The 18,869-nt window shown below is 38.4% G+C and overlaps 1 protein-coding gene across 1 annotated transcript; it reads left to right on the top strand.

The window, feature by feature from the left end:
- The first annotated feature begins 375 nt into the window (after positions 1-375).
- On the top strand, positions 376-16,625 carry dlk2 (delta-like 2 homolog (Drosophila)). Its single transcript, XM_062995015.1, has 5 exons — positions 376-448; positions 9,560-9,638; positions 11,291-11,421; positions 12,288-12,432; positions 15,791-16,625. The coding sequence occupies exons 1-5, from the start codon at positions 376-378 to the stop codon at positions 16,623-16,625; spliced, it is 1,263 nt and encodes a 420-aa protein (XP_062851085.1).
- The last annotated feature ends 2,244 nt before the right edge of the window (positions 16,626-18,869 follow it).

Consider the following 18,869-nt stretch of genomic DNA (forward strand, 5'->3'; position numbering starts at 1 on the left):
ATTATTTGTAACGTATCACATTATCACACAAAGTTAATGTATTATATGTTTTACGTTATCTTACACACATGTGGTGAAGGGATAATTAGTGCACAGTAAATGAAGCTTAAATGAATGGTCAGTATCATACCAACTACAGTAGTTTGAATGACATTAGCAAACCAAGAAAGCCATGTCACCTTATTAAGCCACTACATATGGTAACTTAACTTTTAATACTTGCTACTTAACACTGGTAATTACATTCTTTATGTTTGTCTGTTAAACTCTGTTGTATGTAATATGTTTGCATTATAGAAGTTATTCTGTATTTTCTTAAATTCTAACACTCTTTTAATTTGTTATTTATTTATTTTCAGATTACACTCCCCAAGGATGCATAGACTTACTCTGACTTTACTTTTCTGGGGTAGCTGTGCCTGGCTCATTCCAAACTGCAAAGGCCAAGGTACAGATTTCTGTTTTACTACAAAAACACATGAGCAAGCTACATGTGCATCAAACATATCCTAAAACAATTTCGCAGATTCTTTGTTGACAGTTACAGCTGTGACATTAAATTGCCTGAATTATTGCAGTTCCATATTAACAGCGAAATGGTTTCCAGTATATCTGTCATTTAAATCTCAGTGAGCTCTAAAGATGTGCTTACTGTGTGTATTTATTGCTCTGGTTCTTATTCCAATGCCACGGAGAATTAGTAATGATGTACAAATTTTATCAGAAGAACATTGTAAAACAATATCTTATATAATATCTAAGTTGAAAATACAGATTCATCTGTTGCACTGACCTACAGATAAAGAGAAAAAATGTTTATTGGTTATTAATAATGTGTATGAAATTACAGTGCAACACGAACAAGAACAAAGGTCAAGCTGCGGCATGCCTAGTACACTTCCTCAGGAACAAATCTCAATCATAATATCAGCATTACTTGCATCTCCCAGGCTAACCCTTTTAAATGAGATGGAGCCAGTGGATAAGAGGTTTAGCCCTGCCTTAATGTTTTTTCTTCAAGGAACAGAAACAGCTGAGTAGATACTAGAAATGAATGATGCTTGTTTCATAGGGATCTAATTACTCCCTTAGACCCTTCAAACGTTAAGCTTACTGCGCCTTCCTTCCCACCAACCTGCTGCCTAAGCTTAAGCACGCATGCACACACACTTTAAGGCGCGTGGACAGGCGGCAGGCACACAGGCTGTCTGAAGGTTCAAATGGAGGAAACCAAACCTGCATGTTTTACTGGCACCAGGGTGCTGGCAATGACTGTGGGGGGGCTGAAGATCTGGGATAGAATTTCATGGCCAGAGTAAATTTAGCTCCCTGTGGTTTGAACACGAAGCCTACTGACTAGATCTGCTGAATGACGTCCCTCCAGAGTTGAGCTGGACTGAATCCATTAGGAGGAAGAGAGAGGAAGACAGGCAGAGGGAGCAGGAGAGTTACAGCACCTGTTTCTCTGTTATTCTAAGCACTCCCAGAGCACTGTTCCAACAACTTGATCCCCCTGAAACATTGTTAACAATTTAAATAATTGATGGTTTTTATGGCCGCACACAAGCTTCATGAAAGGTCAGATTTGAATCACCATAGATCAAACCATTTCCATTCTTACAATGGCTAAGAGTAGTAGGTGTAATTTACAATAGGCACAATAGAGAAGTATCCTCAGCATATATCCTCATTTTGATTTCTAAAAGTAGTCTATTAAAAATATAAAATAAATTACTGTAAAAAATCACATATGTGAATGTGTTTGGCCTAATGTAAGGAAACAATAGTTAGTTGTTAGTTGTCTGTTGGTAGTTGAATGGATTTTAAAGCAGTATGATGCTATTAGGTGTGGAATAGGTGTGGAATGGTTGATGGCTAGAGATACAAATACAGTATGTGATTGGCTAAGTGGTTCTTTTTTTACACATATATGCAATACCTCTGCTATACCCACCTGGCCGAAATTACTAAAGAAAACTGTGGAGTAAAAATCAGCCTTAACATTATAAATAAATACATAAAATTACCTAATACATAATTATCCACAGACATACTTTATCACATTACATGCCCTAATTGTCTTAATGAATAAAAGTGAGTTAGTTTTGCCTGTTGGCCAGCACACTGGTGCAGTTGGTGAAGTGGCACTGCATAGCACATGGTTCAGTTTTTGCATGTTCTCCTCATGTCTGCATGGGCTATTTTAAGGTATTCTAGGTTTCCTTCCACCTCTCAAAACATCCATGTGAACTAGGAATTCTAAATTGCCCCATAAATGTGAGAGAGTGTTGTGTTTAGGGTTAATTCCAGCTTATTCCATCCTAATAGGACGTGAAAATGCAAGAACCAAAAAAAGGATTGAAATGTTAATCATGAGCCAGACCTTCTCATCCAACACTAGTGCCTGACCTCACTAATGTTATTCTGACTGAATGAGCACAAATTCCCATACAGACAGAAAGCTCTCCCAGAAGAGCAAAGATTGTTAGTCACAAAGTGGAGGCCAATTTCTATTATATTTCTGAAGCTCTTGATACAGAACAAAAAGTATCATTAATGGTAACTGTTGTAAGTCACTATATATGGAACAAAAATAAAAAATATATAGACTTGTCTGTGATTACAAATTTTCTTACATTTTTGTATGTAATATAGTAGTATATTATGCATATATTGCATATTTCAGTGTATTCACAGAAGACTTTGTCTAAAGCATTGTTAGACTGTATATATTTGTATTGTATATATTTTTTCTTTTACTCTCATCATTGTCCCTCAGAACAAAGCCCTTAGTCTTTGGATGAAATGGAAGGAATCAAAATTAGAAAGCACTAGATGCCAAGTGTTTCTTTGTCTAGGCCCTGTGTCAGCTGGCAACTTGTTGGTTTAGTTGGCCGCAGTGCACACACTCTATATGGCAACTTGTATCAAGGCCCAGTATGGGACCGGGCCAGAAAGGTTTCCAGTCTCATCTGGCTTATGCAGAGTTCTACTGGAATAAATGGCAGGCACTCTGGGACACATTATATGTTTTACAACTGCTATGACTTTAAATCTGCAATCAATCCTAAGTTTATTTGTTTATTTAGATAAAAATCAGTCCATAATTTAACCTATTTAAGACTGCAGTGGGTCTGAAGCCACAAGTTTCGACTTATGAAGTGTTCTAAATCACAAACTAATAACACCCTAAATAACACCCTAAGCCAAGTAGTGATGCCTAATTGCAGTAATACAACAAAAATGTGATTACAGACTTACATGCACTACAACTGATTACTGGACTACATTCAATGTGGCTTACATGGATTGCTAATCAAGCTAATTAGACAAATCAAATTCCATCTATATTATCATTTGAATAATTAAAGACTGCAGAAAACTGACTATATATAATAACATTTTAAGGGTATATGTAAACACAATGCTTAAGTCATATAATAGCCTAAACGTCAGAGCAGTCTGTTTACTCCTTAACATTGCCATATCTTCATTTGGAAGTAATCCATGGCTTTCCCAGCTGTCTCTGTTAAAGAGATTACTCTTTCTATTGTTGCTGTGGATTGCTCCAAACAATCTCACATAACTGTTAGTACTTATCAGCTGTTGCACTGATGGTGCAAAATAGCCAGGTGTGCATTGTTCAAGGTTCACTGTGCTCCCACGAATACAGGTTTTACAGAGAGCCTGTTCAAATGGAAAATGTATCCCATACCAGCTTGAGTGAATTAGTGAGAGCCCACATGCCAGTGGTATGGCATTATGCCTCATACCAATTCTTACAGAAATAGTCACAATATCCAGGAGGCTGGTTAGGAATGAAATGATATTTTACCAGACAAACAGTAAAACGAATCTTCCAAAAACAAAGGTGATTAAATGCCGCTGTTATGCAGTGCACTTGAAGTAAGATGCACAAGTGTTACCCATTAATGTACATCATACAGTACAATATATAATGATTTTCTTGCTGGACAGGGATGTAGGATATTTACGTAACACTCTGAGCACACATGTTGTTTGGGAGTGTCAGGAGGTACTCTGTGGGGTTGAGACCTAAGCAATAGTGAATTCCAGTGGTGTTGAGACAGAGCTGGTACAGGCGGTAGCATGAACACATTCCTGTCCTACCGCAGCACATGCTCCTCTCGTGCCCATCACCGCAAACATGCACACTTCAGTCAATTCAAATACACAGCTCACGCCTACTGAATAGTCAAAAGGAAAAAAATACAGCAAAACAAGTACCAGCTGCCTGTGATAATAATTTCCTAGATTGACAAGCCAGATCAGTTCTAGTTCAGATTCACCTTAAATAAGTACTACAAGTAGTATAATACTACTCACATACTGAATATATAAGTGTGTTTAAGATTATAGGTTTAGAAAGTATTACTTACTGCCAATATACAATGCAATGCCCTCACTGCCATCAGTGCCCTTAGTGCCATATATAAGTATACAATACAATGCCCTTACTGCCATCAGTACCCTTAGTGCCATATATAAGTATACAATACAATGCCCTTACTGCCATCAGTACCCTTAGTGCCATATATAAGTATACAATACAATGCCCTTACTGCCATCAGTACCCTTAGTGCCATATATAAGTATACAATAAAATGCCTTTACTGCCATCACTACCCTTAGTGCCATATATAAGTATACAATACAATGCCCTTACTGCCATCAGTACCCTTAGTGCCATATATAAGTATACAATACAATGCCCTTACTGCCATCAGTACCCTTAGTGCCATATATAAGTATACAATACAATGCCCTTACTGCCATCACTACCCTTAGTGCCATATATACAGTAAGTATACAATACAATGCCCTTACTGCCATCAGTACCCTTAGTGCCATATATACAGTAAGTATACAATACAATGCCCTTACTGCCATCACTACCCTTAGTGCCATATATAAGTATACAATACAATGCCCTTACTGCCATCACTACCCTTAGTGCCATATATAAGTATACAATACAATGCCCTTACTGCCATCAGTACCCTTAGTGCCATATATACAGTAAGTATACAATACAATGCCCTTACTGCCATCACTACCCTTAGTGCCATATATAAGTATACAATACAATGCCCTTACTGCCATCACTACCCTTAGTGCCATATATAAGTATACAATACAATGCCCTTACTGCCATCACTACCCTTAGTGCCATATATAAGTATACAATACAATGCCCTTACTGCCATCAGTACCCTTAGTGCCATATATACAGTAAGTATACAATACAATGCCCTTACTGCCATCACTACCCTTAGTGCCATATATAAGAATACAATACAATGCCCTTACTGCCATCACTACCCTTAGTGCCATATATAAGTATACAATACAATGCCCTTACTGCCATCACTACCCTTAGTGCCATATATAAGTATACAATACAATGCCCTTACTGCCATCAGTGCCCTTAGTGCCATATATAAGTATACAATACAATGCCCTTACTGCCATCAGTACCCTTAGTGCCATATATAAGTATAAAATACAATGCCCTTACTGCCATCAGTACCCTTAGTGCCATATATAAGTATACAATACAATGCCCTTACTGCCATCAGTACCCTTAGTGCCATATATAAGTATACAATACAATGCCCTTACTGCCATCACTACCCTTAGTGCCATATATAAGTATACAATACAATGCCCTTACTGCCATCAGTACCCTTAGTGCCATATATAAGTATACAATACAATGCCCTTACTGCCATCACTACCCTTAGTGCCATATATACAGTAAGTATACAATACAATGCCCTTACTGCCATCACTACCCTTAGTGCCATATATAAGTATACAATACAATGCCCTCACTGCCATCACTACCCTTAGTGCCATATATAAGTATAAAATACAATGCCCTTACTGCCATCAGTACCCTTAGTGCCATATATAAGTATACAATAAAATGCCTTTACTGCCATCAGTACCCTTAGTGCCATATATAAGTATACAATACAATGCCTTTACTGCCATCAGTACCCTTAGTGCCATATATAAGTATACAATACAATGCCCTTACTGCCATCACTACCCTTAGTGCCATATATAAGTATACAATAAAATGCCTTTACTGCCATCAGTACCCTTAGTGCCATATATAAGTATACAATACAATGCCCTTACTGCCATCAGTACCCTTAGTGCCATATATACAGTAAGTATACAATACAATGCCCTTACTGCCATCACTACCCTTAGTGCCATATATAAGTATACAATACAATGCCCTTACTGCCATCACTACCCTTAGTGCCATATATAAGTATACAATACAATGCCCTTACTGCCATCACTACCCTTAGTGCCATATATAAGTATACAATACAATGCCCTTACTGCCATCAGTACCCTTAGTGCCATATATACAGTAAGTATACAATACAATGCCCTTACTGCCATCACTACCCTTAGTGCCATATATAAGAATACAATACAATGCCCTTACTGCCATCACTACCCTTAGTGCCATATATAAGTATACAATACAATGCCCTTACTGCCATCACTACCCTTAGTGCCATATATAAGTATACAATACAATGCCCTTACTGCCATCAGTGCCCTTAGTGCCATATATAAGTATACAATACAATGCCCTTACTGCCATCAGTACCCTTAGTGCCATATATAAGTATAAAATACAATGCCCTTACTGCCATCAGTACCCTTAGTGCCATATATAAGTATACAATACAATGCCCTTACTGCCATCAGTACCCTTAGTGCCATATATAAGTATACAATACAATGCCCTTACTGCCATCACTACCCTTAGTGCCATATATAAGTATACAATACAATGCCCTTACTGCCATCAGTACCCTTAGTGCCATATATAAGTATACAATACAATGCCCTTACTGCCATCACTACCCTTAGTGCCATATATACAGTAAGTATACAATACAATGCCCTTACTGCCATCACTACCCTTAGTGCCATATATAAGTATACAATACAATGCCCTCACTGCCATCACTACCCTTAGTGCCATATATAAGTATACAATACAATGCCCTCACTGCCATCACTACCCTTAGTGCCATATATAAGTATACAATACAATGCCCTCACTGCCATCACTACCCTTAGTGCCATATATAAGTATAAAATACAATGCCCTTACTGCCATCAGTACCCTTAGTGCCATATATAAGTATACAATAAAATGCCTTTACTGCCGTCAGTACCCTTAGTGCCATATATAAGTATACAATACAATGCCTTTACTGCCATCAGTACCCTTAGTGCCATATATAAGTATACAATACAATGCCCTTACTGCCATCACTACCCTTAGTGCCATATATAAGTATACAATAAAATGCCTTTACTGCCATCAGTACCCTTAGTGCCATATATAAGTATACAATACAATGCCCTTACTGCCATCACTACCCTTAGTGCCATATATATGTATACAATAAAATGCCTTTACTGCCATCAGTACTCTTAGTGCCACATGTAAGTATACAATACAATGCCCTTACTGCCATCACTACCCTTAGTGCCATATATATGTATACAATAAAATGCCTTTACTGCCATCAGTACCCTTAGTGCCATATATAAGTATACAATACAATGCCCTTACTGCCATCACTACCCTTAGTGCCATATATATGTATACAATAAAATGCCTTTACTGCCATCAGTACTCTTAGTGCCACATGTAAGTATACAATACAATGCCCTTACTGCCATCACTACCACTAGTGCCATATATAAGTATACAATACAATGCCCTTACTGCCATCAGTACCCTTAGTGCCACATGTAAGTATACAATACAATGCCCTTACTGCCATCAGTACCCTTAGTGCTATATTTAAGTATACAAAATACTATGCCCTTACTGCCATCAATGCCCCCACTGCCATCAATGCCCTCACTGCAATCAATGCCCTTACTGCCATCAATGTCATTACTGCCAGTGCCCTTACTGCCAATGCCCTTACTGTAATATATAGGTATACAATACAATGCCCTTACTTCCATGTACAGGTATACTACACAGTGCACTTACTGTCATATACGCATACACTGGGAAAAATAAGTACACTGGGAAAGATAATTACACATTATAATTTAGTTACATGAAGCACCACTTTTAGCTTTTGTAGAACATTAGCAGTCTCTTACATTGTTTTTTCTTACATTCTTTTAGCAAAATCTTTCCATATTTATATAATAAAAAAAAAAAGAGATGCACTTTGCGCCTTGCCAAGAATATGCAGGCTGTTAACTGCACTTTATGCTCATGCACCAGTTTCATATCGAACACATTTACATTTTCATTTACACTTACAGTTTAGCAGACACTGTTATCCAAAGCAAATTACAATTTTGACTGAATACAGAGCACACAGTTAAGGATTAATGGCCTCGCTGAGGGGCACAACACTGGTAGCTTGGTGGTAAAAGGGCTTGAACCTAGTCCATGACCTTAACCACTGAGCTACCACTGCACAGTTTTGCATTTTTTCCAGTTCGTATTTAACCAGTACACCAATCTCAAAACCAACCTGTTTAAATATTACAGTCATACTTACAATGCTGTGAAAAAGTATTTACCCATTCCTGATATCCTAGCATAACTATCCTCCACTACTATGCTATTTCTTGTATAACACCTCTACTAATGTTCACAAATTACACATTAAAAGTATAGACTATTTTGTCCTCAATTAGCCCTTCTAAATTTATTATTCCCTGTCAGCTTCTCAAACATATTAACCACCCTGCAGAGCACAGCTGTCTCATGGTTTGCCAGCTGTTGCTCAATACAGAGTCAATATAGAAGTGTGTTACAAACTGTTGAAAAGAAACACCAAGTCTGCTGCTAATTACACATGCTGACAGGTCAGAGTTCATCCTACTGGAATTCATCCCCTTATCTTTACTCCATTCTTTCAGAAGAATTCTTCAGTGGCTACACTCATAAATGAAATGTTAATTTATTCATTCATTCGTTCGTTTATTTATTTATTTATTTATTGTCACACACTCATAATTTTTAATAGGTCCAATTGGCCTGACTGCATGTCTTTGGACCTGTGGAAGGAAACTGGAACTCCTGGATGAATCCCATTTTGACACAGGGAGAACATGCAAACTTCACAAAGAAAGTATAAAAAATGTAAACATTAAGAACCCTGGCCACCAACCCAGAGATTCCACCCTAGGCCACCCACAGTAATTTCCTAATCCTTACATAGTTGACTAATTAAATTCTGTATGGATTTATTTGTCCCAGAAATACCTAGTTTAAGTAAAAAATTTACATTCACTTGTGAGGGTCATGCAGAATTGCACGAATTGTCAAAATCCCAAAACTGCTATGACTTACATAAAGTTTACAGCTGTATGTTATTAGCACTGGTAGGATGCAGCCTACATTATCACATGGACAAATGCTTTTAACTCACCTATTGGGTAACCTAAAGGATACTTCACTCAGAAAATATGTCAATATCATTAGTTGAACCTGTCTTGTTGTTTTCTTCTTTAACAGACTTGATTTCATCATCCTCTCCTGTGAACTGCTCATGTGAACTTGGCCATGGAAAATGTGCTGAAGATGGTGAATGCAGGTAATATCCTTATACCTTATAAATTTTACTGGGCAACAGTTTAAAAAGTGTTACATGTTCTGGGATACTACAAAGATACAGATGTGAATACAGATGCTTCAAGACAGATGTACTGCATAACACATTTAGAGTTCCTTTCACAATTATTGTAAACATGAGTAAAAGGGTTATACTCACCAGTTTAGTTAATTAGATTACTCTTACACTGAACAAATAAGAAACATTCAACCGTTAAATTTAAATTTAAATTTAAGTGTTTTTAGAGAGAAAAAAACTACCTTAAGAAATATTCATAACAAACCTACATGTGCCACGTATATATGTTGATCAAAGCAGTTACATATTTCACAGTGACTTCCTGTTTCACTGGAAATTTTTTTTTTCCATATTCATTTTTCATCATCGGAGGTGCAAGAGAAAATAATTTAAATAGAGGAAAAGTTTGTTGACCTTTTTAAGTCAGGGATCTGGCTATTCAAACAGCTACTCACCTGATGCCCATATCTAAAGTTAGGGCAATTATTGAAAAGTTCTAATCAAAATGAACATCGTATAGAATCTCAGCTCTGCCATCCGGCTGGGCTGGGCGGCCATATGAACAACGATTGGCTTGTTGTTCATATAGGGTGGGTAAGCCGGAGCTGGGACCACATAACTGATGCAGTTACGACCTCTGCTGGCTGATTGATGGTCTCTGCACAGAGTTGGGGAATAATGTGATCAGGGTGTGGCTCTCCGTACACAAAGCTGATCCATATATGAACTCGCCTTGTGCAGGGGAAAAGATGCAGTCGGCTACTGCACACGTGTCAGACACGTACAATTTTTTCAGTTTTGTTTACTTTTTTTTAAATAAAAATAATAAAAACATAGAAATGCTAAATTCTTTTTAGATGCCCTATCTAAGTTTGTTACAGCAGATGATGTCTTAACTTATATCAACCAAGAAATTCAACAAAATAAAATTGGAGGTTTTCAAACATTAGACTATGGCCATATGTAAATATATGGCCATACACTGGCTTAAAACCACATGGGAAAAAATGTGGACAGATGAGAACAAAATCCTTTAAAATATTCTCTATAAGTGGGCAGGTTCAGACCTAAATCTTAGACCCCTAGGTCCAGTGGCTCTGTCATAATTTGTGGAGTATTCTGCTGGCATAGTTTTACTCCACTTGTAGAAAAATGGATTCACACTTATTACATGATAAGGAAAGTGATGTAAAATACTGTACAGTATAATCTATGGCCTTCACACTCACAACTTCTAAAGCTAATTAAATACTTATGAGCGATTTTGAACTAATGAGTTAGGACTTGCCTCCCACCATGAATAAAATCATCAAGGGAGAAAATCATTTTACAAGACTGGTCTTCTATTCTCCCAGGGCAGCTCTTAAAACTTGTAGAATCTATGCCACTAATACACTTTTTTTCTTAATACTGTTTTTCTTTTGCTACCTGTTTGTACGTCTGCTTACTGAATAACCATGTGCACATCCACACCTGTATGCTTAATACAGCCTTGATTATTATCATAATGTACTTGGTTGCTATGCAATACACTATTTATTGTACAGTTCTTTTATATTTATAGGTTTTCTGTAAGAAACAAGCCTTTTAAGTTTGTTTTATTAAAATGTTATTAGATGTGACCCTGGATGGGGAGGGCCATCCTGTTCAGACTGTGTACGGATGCCCGGCTGTGTTCACGGCTCCTGTCTTCAGCCATGGCAGTGCACCTGTGATGATGGCTGGACCGGCCGCTTCTGTGACAAAGGTGACCGTCTCCAACGAGCCTCAAATCCTTCATAATAAAGATATGTACACCGACCAGCCATAACATTTAAACCACCTCCTTGTTTCTACACTCATTGTCCATTTTACCTGCTTCACTTACCATATAGAAGCACTTTGTAGTTGTACAATTACTGACTGTAGTCCATCTGTTTCTCTACATGCTTTGTTAGCCTGCTTTTACCCTGTTCTTTAATGATCAGGACCCCCACAGAGCAGGTATTATTTAGGTGGTGGATCATTCTCAGCACTGCAGTGACACTGACATGGTGGGGGTGTGTTAGTGTGTGTTGTGCTGGTATGAGTGGATCAGACACAGCAGCACTGATGGAGTTTTTAAACTGATAAAGGTCTAGAAGATGACCAACTCAAACAGCAGCAATAGATGAGCGATCGTCTCTGACTTTACATCTACAAGGTGGACCAACTAGGTAGGAGTGTCTAATAGAGTGGACAGTGAGTGGACATGGTATTTAAAAAACTCCAGCAGTGCTGCTGTGTCTGATCCACTCATACCAGCACAACACACACTAACACATCACCACCATGTCAGTGTTACTGCAGTGCTGAGAATGATCCACCACCTAAATAATACCTGCTCTGTAGTGGTCCTGTGGAGAGTCCTGATCATTGAGGAACAGCATGAAAGGGGGCTAACAAAGTATGTTGAGAAACAGATGGACTACAGTCAGTAATTGTAGAACTACAAAGTGCTCCTATATGGTAAGTGGAGCTGATAAAATGGACAGTGAGTGTAGAAACAAGGAGGTGGTTTTAATGTTATGGCTGATCTGTGTATATTCCTGCATTGTCTTGTCAAAGCTTAATCATTGACTTCTCTGTGTTTAGATATTGATGTGTGCGAAAAGGCAAAGCCATGTCAAAATGGGGCAACCTGCTTTTTAAATAAAGCGGGAGATTACAGCTGTTTGTGTCCTGAAGGCTTTTATGGAAAAAACTGTGAACTAAAAACCGGGCCATGCCACAAAATCAAGTGAGTATTTTTACTTATTATTTTATAAAAAATTTCATCATTGTCTTAACAGATCTGTCCATTTATTCTTCAGCTAGAGGCAACTCAACTGGCGTCTAAATGGACATTTCTGAGACACTGTAGGCTACGTATGGCATACAAAGGGTGGACAAAATAATGAAAAACACCACATGCAAAAAGAAGCTTGACATTAAAGTGACCAAATTGGAATTGCAAACACAGCCATACAGGTGAGTGCTATTAGAGCATGTATTTTAGCATATAGCTGATAAAATAGCTGAATCAATATTTCAAAGTTCCAAATATACAAATTATTCAGTGCCCACCTGCTGGTGCATCAGTTACTTGAAGTTTCCAACGGTAGAAAGCATATGTCAGACAGAACAAACAGCATCAGCACTTTAAATGATAGCTGCTATTAAGGTGTAAAGCCACAAAAATACCTACAAAATCAAATGAATAGCTGTATATCATGAGCTTCAAAAAGCTAAGCTATAAAATATTACAGTCATATTGTGTTATGTTTATTTTACAACCCCAAATCAGAAAATTTCATGTTTTATCAGTTCAACTTCATTTCATCTGTTAATATACCTCCATTCCTGCATTTCAGGCCTGCAACACATTCCAAAAAAAGTTGGGACGGGGCAATTTAGGGCTAGTAATGAAGTGAAAAAACTAAATAATTATGTAATTCCAAAGAGGTGATGTCAACAGGTGATTGTAATCATGGTTTGGTACAAAAGCAGCATCCAGGAAAGGCTGAGTCTTTGATGAGCAAAGATGGCCAGAGGATCTCCAGTTTGTCTACAAATGCCTACAAAAAACGTTTTCTGATTTGGGGTTGTACAATGTCTCCTGGGGTGGCACAGTGGTTTGGAAGGTAGCACTGTCACTTCACAGCAAGAAGGTCCTGGGTTCGTTTCCCAGATGGAACGATCCAGGTTTTTTTCTGTGTGGAGTTTGCATGTTCTCCCCATTTGTGCATAGGTTTTCTCCAGAAGCTCTGGCTTCCAGCCACAGTCCAAAGATATGCAAGTTAGGCAAATTGGAGATACAAATTTGCCCATGATGAACTTTAACATTGAACTTGAACTGATGAATCCTGTGTAACTGTAAAAAAAAAACATGATGTCAAAATACTAATAAATTATTAAATAAATAAATAAGTATGATGTGAATCCATAACGCAGTAGACAGCAATCTTAGGGAAACTAACATAACAAAATGGAATTCTACAGGACCAGGTGCACCCTATGGTGCAAACACTTTTTACTGATGATGCCCCTTTACATACTGCTAACGTTTAAAGTGGTAGGATAAACACTACTACCTTAAATCTTTATGGGAAAACCTAGACTGCTAATTGGCTCTACATTTTATTTATTCTTTACGTTTTCCTCCGGTGGCACGGTGACTCAGTGGGTAACACTGTCACCTCACAGCAAGAAGGTCCTGGGTTCAATCCTCAGGCGGGGCTTTCCACAGTCCAAAAACATGCAGTCAGGTCAATTGGAGATACTGAATTGCCCTATAGGTGAATGGGTGTGTGTATGTGTGTATGTGTGTGTGTGTGTGTGTGTATGTGTGTCTGCCCTGCGATGGTCTGGTGACCCATCCAGGGTGTTACTGTGTGCCTTGCGCCCATTGAAAAGCTGGGATAGCGGATAAGCAGTTAAGAAAGTGAGTGAGTGAGTTTTCCTCCTGAAGAATCGTCTCAAATCCCACCACAAACCATGACAACACACCAAGAACAAAATAAGGATGAAAGCTGTTTAAGAAGCAAAGTGTGGCTCCACTCTTTATTAGCTCTTTGATATTAATATATTGTTACAGGTTTTCGTTGTTTTGTCCATTCCTTTGTAACTCATGTTAAACAAACATTTAAAGTAAATGAAGTGTTTAAATGTCTCTGCTGTATTGCTGCACCAACCCTGAAAGAAATCTGTAGTAACTGGCATGAGCAGTGCTACAACCTGGTCAATTCGCCAACTCTAGATAGCAATCATGCAATTTAATGGGCTCATTTACTTGCCCTGTAAATGCTCACTGGTACCAAACTGTGGCCACACACCTACTGTTCTCCCTAAGTGCACTAAAACTCACACGCTGAGTGGTTTCCAGGGAAACTACAGTAGCGCTAAAATGATGGTGTTAGTGTAGAAATTTCACACTGCACACATTTCCCATCAAAATAGCATGATCACACACCACATTCACTTGATTAGCACAGCGGGATGTACTGTTAATTTGATTATTTAAAGCAATGGGTTCACCATTAGGAAAACTGAGATCTTTTGTTACTTGTCAATCAGCCAAGACATGCTTAGTTTTTTTTTATATTTACACCGAAGCTGACAGACTAATTGCTAGTTTAATATAATGCAAACTGCATATTTAAGTAACTGAATATCACACATATGCACCAGTAGGCATCGTTTGGCTGCTTAACACAAAAACACTTTTATACTGTTACAAAAGAGGTTTGGATTAAATATACTTAAGATATATATATACAGTGGCAGTCTTGTGGTTTTCCTTGCTGTCAATGTTTTAGCAGCTTCTAATCACCTAATTTACAGTTTTCATGGTGGTTCTTGGATTACATCTGATCATCCAGACAAACTTTCTCTAAGTTCAAAGTAGCAGTAAGAGCATTTGGGTCTTACTTACTAGCACACCGCTGCATAGTGTTGAACTTGCAAGTTCAAATCTTAGCAAAGCCACCGACCAGGCTGGGCATCCACACAATTGGCCGTGTTTGAGGGAGTGAAGGTCAGACGGGGTCTTTTACTGCTGCCGTTGTGATCTCTGGGACTACAGAGACCACTGTTGAATTTACTTGAGACAATGCAGGTCAAATAGCCCTTTTTATTGAGGCACAGAGAAGTCACTAGCTATTGTCAGCCATAATTACTGAAAAGAAATTAGGAGGCTAAGCCACATAATTGCTGTATCTAATTTTGTGTTAACAGATTTTTATAAAATCTACAATAGTTCAGGTGGAAAAATAGCAGTTGCAAAAATCATTGGATTCCCTAAACTGTTATGATATGTTCTTCATAACTGTGTCAACTTAACACCAACTGCAGACTAGTATGTCATCAGATTTACCAAATTTATACCAAAACATGTCAGAAAGGAAGCCATTCTAGAGAGTGGTCATAGCCAATTTAGGTACATTGATGGCTGTGTTTGCCAGGTGCACTGAAATAAACAGAGACCATGATTATGGTGTATGCCAAACTTGAATTTAAAATGTTTAAAATTTGGTTAAAAAATGACTTTTAAAATATAAGGTCTAAATTTTCTGACTCAAAGCTTAGTAATTACACTGTGTTCTCTTGTTGTATCTTAGGTCCCCATGCAAGAATGGTGGCATATGTGAGGATTTGGGAGGCTTTGCACTCAAACTGTCCTGTCGATGCCTGGCTGGTTTCACAGGGCCTTACTGTGAGACCAACATAGATGACTGCTTAATGAGTCCATGTGCCAATGGTGCCACCTGTGTGGATGGTGTGAATCGCTTTTCGTGCTTGTGCCCAGCCGGGTTCATGGGCCGTTTCTGTACAGTCAACCTGGATGATTGTGCCAGCCAGCCATGTCTCAATGGAGGACGCTGCATAGACCGTGTTAACAAGTTCCACTGCCTGTGCCCTGCTGGATACACAGGACAAACTTGTGAGGTTCCTTTGGCAATAAAGGGGCTCCCAACCCCAGCACCACACAGAAACACAATTGGCAGTGGTGGAGGAGGAGGTGGGGTAGATGGTGGTGGTCTTCGAGAATTACCTCACATAACCCCTAAAAAACACAATATCTACACATCAGGAAACGTTACGTCCAGCAGAGATCAGGGCCATTTCAAGATTTCTGTAAAGGAAGTAGTGACTCAGAGTGCAGAATCAGGACTGTCAGAGGAGCATTTTATCATCTTACTGGTACTGGGTGGCATGACTCTGGCTGTGGTGGTACTAACAGCTGGTCTAGTTCTACGAGGACACTGGCAAAGCATCTGTGCATGCAACCGTTGTAAAACACCAGTCTCCAGACAGGAGGACTCATTCCAGTCAGGCTGCACGCAGCAGCGCCCCCTAGCTTCCACTCAGCAGGACTGCAAGATCAGCTTTCTGCACTCTTCTGATGACCCACCCGAGTTTGAGAAAAAGAGACTGAACACAGAGGTCATATGAAGCTGCTCCCTTACCTGAATGCCAGGATACAGGGAAGAACGACTGCATGACTGTTCTTAATAAAGATAGGCCATGCTTAATGAAGAGGGGTCATGGTTATGTTAATGCCCTAAATGACCTGCCCAGCCAGGTGTGAAGGAGCAGACCACAAACAGGAAAACTGAGAGGATTAGGATGTTTGATGAAGCATCAGCGAGAAGCGCTCCTTAAAGGAAAGCACTTGACTGACCTTCTTGGACCAAGTGATGCCATTAGTTGAGCATGTAGCATTGACACAGGTTCAATTAAACTCCTGTGAGGAAAAGAACTGTACTGTTTGTATTTCAGCAAGAGAACTTGTAGTTACCCTATGATCTATGAAAAAAAAATTGAAGACAACTGCCATGAAAATAATAATGGAGTACCTGTCGTATGTGAAAATGTAAATTCTGTCCAAATGTTAGAGGTTTTTTTGTGGTCCAAGCTAAAAGTGGTAGAATCTTATTCTTTAATAATTTGCAATTACGGTCAGCGTTAGACACATTAAACCCCAAACTTGGCTTAAGAATGCAGTATTCTGGGATGTGAGGGTACCTTAATTCGTCTGTTGGTGGCTTTACAGAAAATCCTTATATGGTTTGAACAGAATTTGTTATATATTTATATATATAATGTATATTAGTTATATATTTTTTAGTTCAGGTAAAAAGGAGATACTTCTACAATTATTATGTGTTCACTTTTACAATGGTCTTTGTGTAAAAGTGGAGAAAGCTATAAAATGCTAAACTAAACAGTTGATTTACACTGATCAGCCATAACATTAAAACCGCCTTCTTGGTTCTACACACTCTCTCACATGTCCATTTTATCAGCTCCACTTACCATATAGAAGCTAACTTTGTAGTTGTACAATTACTGACTGTAGTCCATCTGTTTCTCTACATATCTTTTTAGCCTGCTTTCACCCTGTTCTTCAATGGTCAGGACCCCAACAGGACCACTACAGAGCAGGTATTATTTAGGTGGTGGATCATTCTCAGCACTGCATTGACAATGACATGGTGGTGGTGTGTTAGTGTGTGTTGTGCTGGTAGTTGGTCCACCTTGTAAATGTAAAGTCAGAGACGATCGCTTATCTATTGCTGCTGTTTTGAGTTGGTCATCTTCTAGACCTTCATCAGTGGACACAGGACACTGCCCACGGGGCGCTGTTGGCTGGATATTTCTGGTTGGTGGACTATTCTCAGTCCAGCAGGGACAGTGAGGTGTTTAAAAACTCCATCAGCATTGCTGTGTCTTATCCACTCATACCAGCACAACACACACTAACACACCACCACCATGTCAGTGTCACTGCAGTGCTGAGAATGATCCACCACCCAAACAATCCCTACTCTGTAGTGGTCCTGATCATTGAAGAACAGCATGAAAGGGGGCTAACAAAGCATGCAGATAACCAGACGAACTACAAAGTGCTTCTATATGGTAAGTGGAGCTGATAAAATGGACAGTGAGTGTAGAAACAAAGAGGTGGTTTTAATGTTATGGCTGATCAGTGTATATCACTCATTTATATTTATGACTGCTGCAAACTGCCATCTAGTGTTGTTAAAGAGTATTACAGTCCCCTTTGTGAGTTTCTTAAACACATTGTATTATTGGTGATAATAATGATATATTACCTCATTTTGACCAATGCAATAGCTACACATTTCAGCCTATTAAACTCTTATGCAGACCAATATAATCCCTAATTTGAGTTACCAAAATTAATCACAGTCATGTGACATCAGACATAAATCAGAAATTCCCTATTTTTAAAATTTACTTCTGTTTTGACACTGAATTTATCATCTGTATTGAACCATTCCATTATTCTACCCAAGATTTTTAATATCATTTTAGTAGCTTGCTTGGATTTTAAGAACTGCAGCTTGTGGTTATATTTGTTGTTATTACTGTTACTGTGGTGTGAACCAGTGCTATGAAACACACCCCAGAAAAGCTTGAATAATATACAGTATGTTCACTGCTGTACAATACAAGATTAACAGTATTTTAAAATGTAAATCTTATTTATGTAATTTATTGGTGTATTGTGTACTTTTGATACTTGGTTAACTGTTAATAAATAATAAACTAAGTCATAAGTTTCTTGTGTGATAAATGTAGGAAATACATTAACGTACATTAAAGTACATTAAAGTAAATGCAATTTCTGCAACAGTAACATGGTCTTTATTTAAGTCATAATAGAGCACC

Source organism: Trichomycterus rosablanca, chromosome 5 (genome assembly GCF_030014385.1).
Source record: "Trichomycterus rosablanca isolate fTriRos1 chromosome 5, fTriRos1.hap1, whole genome shotgun sequence".
NCBI lineage: Eukaryota > Metazoa > Chordata > Actinopteri > Siluriformes > Trichomycteridae > Trichomycterus > Trichomycterus rosablanca.